At 36.9% G+C, this 12,225-nt stretch overlaps 1 protein-coding gene across 1 annotated transcript; it reads left to right on the top strand.

Annotated features, from left to right (window-relative positions):
* Window positions 1-11,874, top strand: zgc:63863 (uncharacterized protein LOC393372 homolog). The gene is made up of 10 exons (XM_055054052.1): window positions 1-222; window positions 1,059-1,113; window positions 1,703-1,833; window positions 2,542-2,622; window positions 3,696-3,882; window positions 3,967-4,068; window positions 5,238-5,379; window positions 5,624-5,808; window positions 7,671-7,780; window positions 9,838-11,874. The coding sequence occupies exons 1-10, from the start codon at window positions 153-155 to the stop codon at window positions 10,002-10,004; spliced, it is 1,230 nt and encodes a 409-aa protein (XP_054910027.1). The 5' UTR covers window positions 1-152; the 3' UTR covers window positions 10,005-11,874.
* Window positions 11,875-12,225: the final 351 nt, after the last annotated feature.

The following is a 12,225-nucleotide window of genomic DNA, read 5'->3' as shown; positions in this document are numbered from 1 at the left end:
AGGAAGTAGGTTGAATCAGTCAGGAACAGCTGTTGACAAGAGCCGTTTCGTTCATATAAACACAACCGGTCCCATTTCTGTGTGTAGACACTGTTTTTATCAGCCTTTTTCTTTTTCTGCCTCATGGTGGATTGTTTTAGTTGAAATTCGGAATGAGAAAACACAAGAGGAAGAAACAAACCGGATCGGTTGGGGGCAGTGAGAATGGATCTGTTAAAAGAGGTGAGTGAAACGCAAACAGCTAGCGCTGTTGTATGAATAAAAACAAACGCTTCTCTGCTCATAACTCTTAACAGAACATTTCACATTATTTGAGTGCTGATTAAATCGGAAAGTAATCAGAATCAAAGCAACTCCAAATGCTGCTTGCGTGGCATTTGTGTCCTCTGAAAAACCCTGGGAAATTACAGCTCCCGTCTTCAGGTACTTCATTTACAGAACCGAACCTGTCATTTGAACAAAAGCTCTTACATAACCCCGTCATCATTCACTGAGTCATTGTGATTCTTTGTCTCACTGACATAAGTCATCATAGTTTTGTTTTTGTTTTTTTTTTTTTTTTTTTTATAAACAAACCCTTCAAGCACTTTTGTGCTGTTTCTTGGTGAACGTGGGCCAATATTTCTGAGAATATATATATTTTTTAAAGAAATATTTTGAACAATAGCAAAATGTCTAGACTGTTAAAGACAGTGCTATGACAGGATTTGGACTTTTGTTCATTGCCATTTGTTGTGAAAGAGGGGAAAAAGGTGAAATGGGACAAACATTTGAAAATTAACCTTATTAATTTGCATTTTATGATTGTCTAAAAATACTTCAGTTCCAAGTTATAAAACTAGTCAGGAGGATGCACAGAATTCAAATCCTAGGCAAAAGAGAGTTTTTTGTTTTTGTTTTTGTTTAAATCAACTCCACATCAAAGTTCATAATGACTTTATAATTTTTATTTTGTAACCCCGTGTTTGCTGTTTTATTTTTATTTATGGTTTTTATTTATGCTTTTTTAATTACATCTCTGCTGGTTTCTCACTAAACCTTTTTCCTGTTTCTTACAGAATCGGATAGTGGAAGGAAACATAAGCTGACCATCATTCATCAGGCTTTGATAAGGTTGGAGTCGTTCTGCTTTATATAATTTATGTATGGGGTTTATAGGTATTGATTACTATAAACCCCATAAATCTGCCTGTTTATTTTCTTTGCCACAGAACACAATATAGTTTCTTAACCATTTGAAATACACATTATATTTGAGCTTGAAGTGCAGTAGAGTCCAAACTGGCAGAGGGTTAAACATTGCCTCAATGCAAATATTTAAAGAAATATTTTGAACAATAGCAAAATGTCTAGACTGTTAAAGACAGTGCTATGACAGGATTTGGACTTTTGTTCATTTATTAAACGCATTTGGTGTGTAATTTCATTACCTTCTTGGTGTGTAATATCTGATCATCTATAAGGTAATTTGGTTTTGATATTAAAAACTATTATAACATGGCTAGTCCCTTAACTTATTTAAGCACTAGCATGTTGTATCCCCCTTTAAAAGCCCCACATAATTTAGCCACATGTGGTACAATACTTAGAATTTTAGATTTCTTTATGTGACAAAGAATAAGAGAAGCTTCACAGTGTTTCATCACTATCAAACTTACTTTGTTTTAGAGAGTTACATAATTCTTAACTTGTGAACTGATAGAGATCCAGTGGACATCGAGGCACTGCGGAGAGCTGCAGCCAGTAACGGAGGCTTACTCACTGATGAGCTCAGGAGAAAAGTGTGGCCTAAATTACTGAACATAAACGTGTACAGCCTACCACACAAACCTGGTTAGTATACCCATCTAACAAATAGATTTAATGACAAAAAAACTTATTTATTTTTCGACAGTCACTACATACAGTACAGACCAAAAGTTTGGACACACCTTTTCATTCAAAAGGCATCAAACTATGAATTAACACATGTGGAAATATGTACTAAACAAAAAAGTGTGAAACTACTGAAAATACGCCTTATATTGTAGCTTCTTCAAAGTAGCAACCTTTAGCTGCGATTACTGCTTTGCACACACTCTGCATTCTCTTGATGAGCTTCAAGAGGTCGTCACCTGAAATGGTTTTCACTTCACAGGTGTGTCCTGTCAGGTTAATAAGTGGGCTTTCTTGCCTTATAAATTGTCGTGAAAATAAAGGAAACCCATTGAATGAGAAGATTGTGTCCAAACTTTTGGTCTGTACTGTAAATCAACATAGACAATCCCTATGTCATTGCAGCTCTCTGTAAACATACTTGAACTTTTTCACATTTTGTTTTGTTAAAGCGCTTAACTTACGTGTACATCATTTGGATTTAATGTGATGCAACAACATAAATATTTAATATTTATAAAGTGTAAGAAAAGCGTTGAATATTTTTAAAAATCTTAAGTATGGCATGGAATACAAATGCAACCTGCGACTTTCAGATTTTTATTTGTAAAAAGAAAAAAATGATTAAAAAGTTCTTTGTTAATGTAATCTTGCTTTCTGCTTCAGGTCGAGAAGTGAGGGAGAACCACAAAGACTACAATCAAGTTGTCCTGGATGTCAGAAGGTCCAGGAAGCGATTTCCTAAAGGTGTTTTTACGTGTGTGTGTGTGTGTGTGTGTTATCTCCACTAAAAGAAGCAGACTGTAATTCACTGTAACATTTATCAGGCTTCACTCTTGTACTTAGAGCAACGCAGAGGTTTACCTGATAAGGTTAAATAATTAATTAGCAAAGTTTAAGTGTTGTATGGAAAGACTTGGAGGACAGAGATTGTCTTCATTTAACATGTCTCACCGACTTACTGATTTTTAAAAGTTTGTATAAATCTTACCTGGGAAATAAATGGTGTGGAAAAGATATTATCACAAGCATACAGGCGCAGAATTGGCAATTTTTTTCTTAATCTAAATTTATCATTAAAGGCAATAATAACAAAAGATATTATTTTATTATTTTTGAAATGCTCAAGCAGTATGTGCAGAACTGCTCAGAAATGTCCACCTCCTGATTCAGCAGCTTGTGGAATAACTTCATGAACCTAAAGTAGTTGTTGGACCTCATCAATCACTTTATGGTGGAGGACTGCTTTTCTGGTGTGTAGCTTTTCCAAACAATTTGAACAATTATGTTGGATTCTATTGAATAACTCTCTCATGTGTTTCTCATTTGAGTTGCTTTTCTAGGTTTCCCCAAGAAAACTTGCTAAGCCCAGTGGCTGTGGTACTTGGCAGTCATTCATCCAGCGCCCGTCACGTGTTTGTGTTCAAAAAATGTTTAAAGTTGATAGGAAGTTTGAAAATATCACTTGATAATTATGAGTTATTTGAAGATTGGAAAATTAATATCTGAATACCAACTCTGACGTCTTTAAAAAATGCAAACAGCAAAATGGTGGGGGCACAAGTAAAGCTTGGTTGCCCGCCAGGCTTATAAGACACTGGGGGAACTCTGCTTTTATTTAGTTTTTCTGATCAGTAATGTGTTTTTTATTTGTTTGTTTCTTTAATAATTAAATTAATCAAATGCATTAATATAATCTCTGGACGTTGAGAGAACAGTTTAGTGCTTAAATTGAATAAAAACAGAAAAAATGTATTTTTGTTTTTCTTAATGTTGGCGTTTGCATGTAGTGAATGCTTCATTCTTGTGCGGTGTTTTAGGTATGCCAGCCTCAGAGCGAGCCGTTCTGCAGGAGCAGCTGATCGACATCATCCTGGAGGTGCTGAAGCGAAACCCTCAGCTCCACTACTACCAGGGCTACCATGACGTGGCTGTGACTCTGCTGCTGGTGGTTGGGGAGCGCATGTCCATCGCTATGCTGGACACTTTGTCCAATTTCCATCTCAGGTGAGCCTGCTTCCACAGCCGTTGCAACGTCAAGATTTTATTTTATCTTTTCAAATTAAACTTTAATTTTTCTCCTTTCTGTAGGGATTTCATGGATCCGACCATGGACAGCACCAAACACATTTTAAACTATCTTATGCCCATATTGGAACAAGTCGATGCAGAGCTGCACGACTTTATGATCAGGTATGAATTAACTGACAGAGTAAGTCACTTAGAAACTGGGATTGTTTTAGAGTAACTTGCCACTAGAGGGAACCAGAGAGCTAGTCTTTCAATATAATTGAGGATGCAATAGTTATGCTCTCATTTGGAGAGTTTCAACTAAATGTTGTGGTTTTACTGGCCTGAGTTCTTTGCATCATTAAACTAATTTTGAACCCTGAATAGATAGTGAAAGGCTAAACAAACAAAACGATGGATATTTGGATCATTTGGTTTATCAAACCAGCCAATATTGCTTATTATAATAAAGCCGGCTATTGCACATTGCTTATGAATTTTGCCAGGATCTAGTTTTAGAAATTTTTTCATGTTTGTGACTTGTGTTATGAAGGATTTTAATCAGCATGCTTGTGTGTATCTGCACACAAGTAAGATGCAAGTTACTTTACATCTTACAAACCCAAACTGAAAAAGCAGAAGAATGAAGGCATTGCCTTTGGACTAAAAGACAAGACAATAAAAAAAAGATTACTTCAAAGTTTGGATCACTGATTTTAGTGCATTCTTCCTCTTCTTTCTTCCTGACTTCTCATGCTTTTCTCCTCCATTTGATCTCATTTCTGCAGCTGTTTCTTTCTCATGCTTCTTGCCTTTTGTCCATCCCCATTCTTTCAATTTCTTTTACCAAAACCTTCCACATATACTACTTCATTTCATTTAGGTTTCAGAAAATTTAGAAAAATTTCAGTTTCTAAATTTGTCAAAATGTAGCAACTAGTGAAAGTCTTAAACATAAAGATTCCAGCTAATTTGTTATTGCATGTAATTACTTTTTTCTTTGCTGGACTCTTGAACGGATAACTACCGTTTTGTAGATTTTTAAAATGTGTTTGGATTCTCTTTCAATGTTTAATTTTAATCCAAAAAGTATTTTTTCACACTTACATTTTTACTTCATCACTACAAATTTGTACTGAGCTAAAAACAATTAATTGTTCTCTGTCCAGGTTTCATTTCACAACTGAGAGAAGCGATAAAGATCACTTTATTTTTGAAAGTAATCTTTGCTTAAATTTAAGAAAAGCTTAGAACATATGAGAAATCTGGTTCTAAAAAAATCTGAATATAATTTCTTTCCCTGTGCTGTTGAGCAGCTTGTCTTCATCTCTTCTATGCGGCCTCTGTTTCAGAGCGGAGGTCGGAACCATCTTTGCTCTCTCCTGGCTCATCACGTGGTTCGGCCACGTCCTGTCAGAGTTCAGACACACGCTGAGGCTGTACGACTTCTTCCTGGCCTCCCATCCACTGATGCCCATCTACCTTGCTGCTACAGTAAGACTGCTTCTGCATGCAATGTCCCCTGCAAGCACAGAGTGGCACTTTTATTTTAAACGACAGAAAAATCACATATTAGTGACTATTTTTATGACACGGTATCTGTTTATCTTTGTTTCTGAGCTAAATAGAGGAAGAACTCTGAAGTATGTGAGACCATAAAGTAGAAATGTATTTATTCGTCCTCTAAAGAGTTCAAATCACAACGTGAGGCTTGGGGTTTTCAATATCTCTTCTTCAGATTGTGTTGCACAGAGAGAAGGAGGTGAAGCGAACCGAGTGCGACATGGCAATGGTGCACCACCTGCTCTCCCACATCCCCCAGGACCTCCCGTATGAACTCCTGATCGGCCAGGCGCAGGACCTGTTCCAACACTTCCCTCCGTCGCTGCTGGCCAAGCGGGCCGCACTGCAGTCTCGCAAGAGGTGAGGCGACCACGGATGAAATTAAAGCAGTTAAAGTGATAACACTGCTCAGAGCACATATCTTTAGCCCTGGTGGTTAAGCTATTTATTAGAAGAAACAATAACAGTCAGATCCATGTTTATGGATGCTACAGTTTAATAGCTGCTTAATTAAACTGGAACGTACAAAAGTAAAGTCCACTAGAAATTATTCTATATGGAGGTACTGTTTTGTTTTTTTTAACTTTAAATTACTTGTGATCCAGTCAGGTTTTATGCTCATGAACTTCTTTGACTTTGCTTTAGTTGTTCTCTGTTCTTGCAAGGCGTGAGGTTTGCTTCGTGAGCAAAATAAAACAAAAACCTACTCTTCTAATCCAAGTGTCTCAATTTGGCTTTTGCATATCATCCACAGCACTAAACTTGGAACTGTATACATCCATTTTTTTGTCCGGTTTATTTAAGATTTATTAAACGCACTTTGGAAAACAAGTTTTGTTTTCTCTTGGTGTGTAATTTCATTACCTTCATACTGTGAGTATTTGGAAGAAGAGTGTAAAATGTAGTTTACCTGTATATTTAATTGACCTGAGCAACTTTAATCAGCAGACAGGGTTTTGTCTCCTGCTGTCTCACCACATTTCAGCATTCTTCATGCACAAAAGAAGTGAATCTTCTTCTGCGTAGACAGAGTGTCTGCATAGTGTTGCATTATATAACAATGTTATTATTCTGGGAAAAGCACTCTTCCCCAAATTGCCTTGCAGTCTTCAAATGAGTACATAAAAGTGTGTGTGAATGTAGCTCTAGTTTAAAGCTCTCTGAACTGTCTAACTATAAATGTGCTATCTAAAAAGAGTTAATTAAACAAAACATATAGGCTTAAACAGATTACATTTGCATTTTTCTGAGCTAAATTGAGACAATATTAAGTTTATTATGGGAATGGTAATACATGAGTGAAATCATGTCATATCGATCTTAGTCAGTTCTGACTCTAATTTACACTTTTCAGTATCATAAACAAACCCTCTGCTTGCTAAAGAGGATTTTATCTCTACATACGAGTTTGATCATAAATATTATCTTGTATAATTTCAACAACATATAATAGAAAAAAACCAGGCCACACATTGAGGAAATTCAGAGATTTCACTTTTTATTAAATGTAAGAAAAATGGTTTCTTTGGATTGCATGCTCTGATAAATATGCATTTTTTTAACGTTCTCTTTTTGCTTGTTGTGACATTAGACTTGAACAGGTGAAGTATGATCCCGTCAATCTGAAGGAATTATAAATGTTTTGACCAAAATGTTTCTCCTGTTTAAAATTGTATTTATGTAAATATAAAACGTATTATGGACAGCAGCAATATTTGCTCTCAGTAGTGCGGTGCAGCTCTTTCAGTGACCCAAAGGGGGCGCTCCTAACTCACATCCTGACTCCACCACCGCAGATATGTCACAAATTCCTGGTGTTGGTCCACACAGCGCCTTTCTCTCTTTATTATTAAGGGGAAACCTTTCGTGCGGGCGGGGCCACTCACTCCCTGGCTCTGCTCAGCTCTGAGCGTGTTTCTGCGTGTCAGCATCCTTCAGTGTCGCCTGAAGTCATTGTTTAGGGCGAGAAGTGACACGAGACCTTGACAGACACGCTGAAAGATACAAATGCTCAAAACATACATTAGCTTTCCACAGCCAAGAAGCACTGAGTTAGCAATTCTCCCTAACTCTCTCATCCTCTTTGGTTCGCTTGTCTTAATCTATCACTTTATCCATCAGTCCATCTTCTCATGTCACTAGACTTTAGTTTTCTTCCTTATTGATGGCTAACACTCCCTTCCCATTCATCTCTCCCTTTCTCTCTCGTTTTCTTGCATCAGCTTGTCCATAAGCAGCTTCCAGGCATTTCATCTCTCCACCCTCCACCAGAGGCCAGACTCTATTCTCCAGCGCCTCACCAGGGCCCAGAGCTACACCACCTCCAGAAATGGTAAAAATAGTTACTGTAATCTTATTACTATTCTTCACAAAGAGAACACTCGCATATTTATTTATTTTTTTGGTGCACACAGGGTACAGATGTATTGTTGCTGCATAGGCTTTGAAGGTTGAGAAAAATGAATATTATCTGTGAAATCCTCCACGAAAATCCTTCCAGAGCTCCCAGCTTTGGGGGTTTTCCCACCTCAGTGATATAATTCTTCAAAACAAGGCAGCAGTAAACACTTTCCCCTCTGGCACAATCAATAACATGTAAACAAATGTTGTAGCACCCCCATCAGACCAATCAAGTGCAGATTTAAATATGCCAGAACAGAACAAAGAGATGCATTACTCCCTCGTGTTCTGTGAAGATCTGAACAGCGGCATCTGACGCGTTGTCAGTGATTTACACGGACTCGGAAATATTGTGTGGCTTCAGCTTCAGGCTGAATCCTTTAATTATAAACCTGAGGAATATAATTCCCTGCAGTTTCATCAAAATATAATCAGAAGGCAGAAAAACAGGGAAAACCAACTTGTAGATCTCATGATTGCGAACAATACGTTTGTACTTTTTAACCTTAAGCTTTAGGAAATGTTATTCAAAGCCCCCCTGATAAAGTCAGACTCAGTTCAATTTTAATGCAAGACTCAACATCTTTTGTTAGATTTTTGATTGCACAGCATGTTAAAGAAAACAAACATCTGACACCAAGACAGAAATAATACTTAATTTTTTAAGGACTTTATGATTTGTGGTAAACTTGAAAAGCATATTATCCTTTGCTAGAATAATGCGTAATATATTAATTTATACATATATAAGAAACATTAACAAAACTTAACAAAACTAAAATGTAAGAAATGCAGAAAAGAAAAAAAACAAACACAGACTTAATATCAAAGTGAATTATTTATTTATTCACTTATTTTATAAAATTAATACTGATGATGCTCAGTAATAAATTTGAGATGTTCTTAAAAAACAATAAAATAAACAAGTCTGGACACAAATGTAATTCTGCATTATGTTCAAATTGCAAATCTTTGTTTCACATAGAAAATTTGTCAGCATATAAACAATATTTAAAAAATAGAAATGAAACAACTTAATTTACATTTAGGAAAAATCTAAAATTTGACTTGTAATATTTTTTTTAATTTTTAATATTTTACTGCTTTATCCCCAAACTAGTGCGATAGACTTAATAAATTCATAAATTTTAATGTGATTTTTTTTTTTACATTAATAGCTTTTATATAACACATCCAAGTCTTCCTCCTGGTGAACAATGACAAACTTGATATTATGCATCTCAAGTCAATACAAAAGTACTTTTTTAATTACAAAAGGAAATAAAATAATATTTTTGAATTAATACACAAAGAGAACCAGTTTCTTCTGAGCAATCAGCCATGCAATGGTATTTAAGAACAATATCACTGCAGATTTATGTGCTTGTTTTGTTTTTAGGCTTTGGGTGAGCAGAGGACATGAAGCTTTATTTTCTATTATTACTAATTACTAATGAATTTCTCTCCTGTTCTCTCTCCTCCTTCTGTTTTCACCCTCAAGTTCCTCTTTTATGGTTGTCAGTCGAGTCATATAATTAAAATAAACTATTATTTTCCACCTTTATTGCAACTGTGGATAAAAATGGGTCTTTTATTTCAGTGAAACACTCTTTTTTTTATGCAGTAGCATAATCTCACCCTGCAGAACACAAAAAAACAATCTCTGTCGTTTAGGAGTAAGAACTTCAGAACAGTTTTTTTTTGGCTATTTGTGGCCCTTTAATGATTTTTGGATGGCCCCTGACTGCATGTTAGATTTATTTGTATATTTAAAAAAAAAAAAAGTCTCATGATACAAAAAACAGAGAAAACTCTTTAAAATAAAAGTGAGATTATGATACTGTCATAAAAGATGAATTAATTTCAGGGATTTTAACTCATGGCCACCAATAAATGTGGCCTGGACTGTTACTTTGGTTTGGCCTTGAACATTGTGACCCCTCCTGACCCCGCCTCCTTGTTCTGTGCTCCTGACCTTTTGACACCCAGGCCTGGAGGCTTCCCTGCCTGCAGCCCGAGGCCAGCTGTGGAGTCAGGGGAACAGGATGATGAAGATGGCGGTGTGGGGGCTGTCTGCGACGCTCGGGGCCGCCGTGTTTGCCGTGGCTCAGACCGCCATGGACTGGGGACCCGACTTGATACTTCAGCTGTTCTGATGAGGCCGATGGGAACAGGACGGGATCCTTTAGTCAAACCCAAAAGCTTTTGTAAGACTTTGAAAAGACTGACGTTGACGACTTGGAGATTAAATCTGCTACAGACGGAGGTATTTTGGTGCCAAAATGGTTATTTTCACTTTTCTGTGAAGAATCCCAAACATTTAGGTCAATTTACATCCATTTTGTCAGAGATGAGACATGAAATATGACAATAGACTGAAAGAAATGGCATTAAGGAGGCAAAAGTGGGCATAAAAACATGCAAACTAATCACATAGTTCTGCAAAAGGTTTTGAAAATGCATGCGAGACCCTGACATCCTGCTGATAAAGAAAGGCTGCTTCTTTATCCCTCGCTTTCATCTGATTGCTTTGAAGCTGATTATTTCATTGATGAACTCGGCGTGTCACATCTGCTTCAGTGAAGACTCTCGTTTCGCTTGTTGGATCCTCAGCTTTATATATCAAAAAGCCAAAAGTGCCCAAAGCCAGCACCATGACACACAAACACAAATTATTAAAGAGCGGTGTTTTCTGCTGAAAGCCTCTAGTTATGAGTGAAGGAGGAGGGTTAGTGCTGGATTTTTTTTTTTCTTTTTTTGCCTGTGAGCCTTGTAATAATTGCTCTTCTGCAGGTGTCAGCGAGTAACATTTACACTGGAGCTCAACACACAAAAACAAGCTGTTACACCTCCTACCCTCAAAAACATGATCATTAGACGCGGTTGGCACAGATTTCCAGCACTCGTGCTTTTTCACGTGCATTGTAATATTATTTTTTTATATATATTTTAGCAAATTTCCAATATTTTGGTGCTGTTTTTCCCCTCCCACAGATCAACTGCTGCAGAATGAATAAGGGGAAGACACCACTAGTTTTTTGTGCTCTTAAAATATTTAGCAGGTTTGGGCCTGACTCCAGCCTGCGCGGTCGGCAACAGTGCATAAATTCCCCCGACATGCTTTATTTTATAGATTTTAAAGATAAATCATTTTGTGCAAGGAAAAACAAAATCCTAGATTGCACCATTACTGTTTTATATTTGTTATTGTCAAATTTATTGTTATTTGTTATTATCACAGAAAGTGAAATTTCCAACCAGCTGACGGGGGCTTTGTGGTGTTTTCCAGCACTCGTTTTTTCTGTAACTTTTCTTCTGAAATATTCATCGTTTTTTACTTGGAGCTAAGTTGCTGCTGGTGCTGCTGCTGTAAATGTAACTCTCATTCCTCTCCACATGCTCTCTGATCTATAAATGTGTCACATGTTCGCATGGCTCATTGGGCGGTCCGCCCTGTTGATTTCTGTTTCTCTGCACCTTATTAAATCACCCATACACCGTCCGAATTAAAGAGGAACGGCCAGTTTCCACCCTTAGAAATTCAACCTTGAGACTCAAAATCCCAGCTTTTATCGCTGGAAAGAGTCGGTAAATCAATAAATTGCTTTTGCCGCGTCTCCGCTGAGCCCAAAGCTAGTTAGGACTCTTGTTTATCAGACGGTAATTGAACTTTGTGTCCGAGAGAACAGAGAAAATGTCAGCTTTATTAATTAACAGGCCAGTTGGTTCTTTTCAACTGAGGCAACTTGTCTTAGTTGAACTTCTTAGTTCACTCAGTGCCTCATTATTGGCTGTAAGGAGTCTAAAATATTTTTATATATATATTTTAAAGCAAATATTTCAATAAATTACCTCTTGTGGATGTATATTGGGTCATGTTAAATTAAATGATAAGTTTTGCACGTATAAATTTTATTTTTGGGATGTCTCTGATATGAAGGCTGGGACTGACTTGTGAAGGCTTTCACGATTTTTCAGGTTTGAAAATGTTGCTTAAAATAAATATGCTTTGTGTGAAACTGGGAAGCTTTCTTGTGTGTGCCTGAATTTGGAATTTTGCAAGGAACGAGATAGTTGCAACGGAATAAACACTTTTATTTACTGTTAAATCTGGAGGCTAAAACTTGGTTCTGAGGGGAGGCCGAGCGTTTTTGCTGGTGTGGCACTTCATAAGGAAGACTGAAATCACTGCTGTTTGTAAAAGTAATTCTTACAATATTCTAAAATAATCTCTGCTGATGCCTTTGACGATGTGATGCAGCTGCACCACGTTGACGGTGAACAGCATGTAGTTTGAAGAGCAGAGCTGTGATGCTGCCAGCGCCTAATGAGGATTTAATTCCTGCCTCTGGCTGTTGGCATACTACAAAACCGTCT

Source organism: Poeciliopsis prolifica, unplaced genomic scaffold (genome assembly GCF_027474105.1).
Source record: "Poeciliopsis prolifica strain line A6 unplaced genomic scaffold, Auburn_PproV2 SCAFFOLD038, whole genome shotgun sequence".
Taxonomy (NCBI): domain Eukaryota; kingdom Metazoa; phylum Chordata; class Actinopteri; order Cyprinodontiformes; family Poeciliidae; genus Poeciliopsis; species Poeciliopsis prolifica.
This window is presented reverse-complemented; position numbering and strand designations above follow the sequence as displayed.

What these genes read in the sequence shown, in the direction of transcription:
- zgc:63863 (XM_055054052.1), top strand. Translation starts at nt 153, where the DNA reads ATGAGAAAACACAAGAGGAAGAAACAAACCGGATCGGTTGGGGGCAGT. An exon ending in CAGCCTACCACACAAACCTG is followed by an intron (nt 1,834 to 2,541) that starts GTTAGTATACCC and finishes TTTCTGCTTCAG; the next exon opens with GTCGAGAAGTGAGGGAGAAC. An exon ending in CCATCTACCTTGCTGCTACA is followed by an intron (nt 5,380 to 5,623) that starts GTAAGACTGCTT and finishes TCTCTTCTTCAG; the next exon opens with ATTGTGTTGCACAGAGAGAA.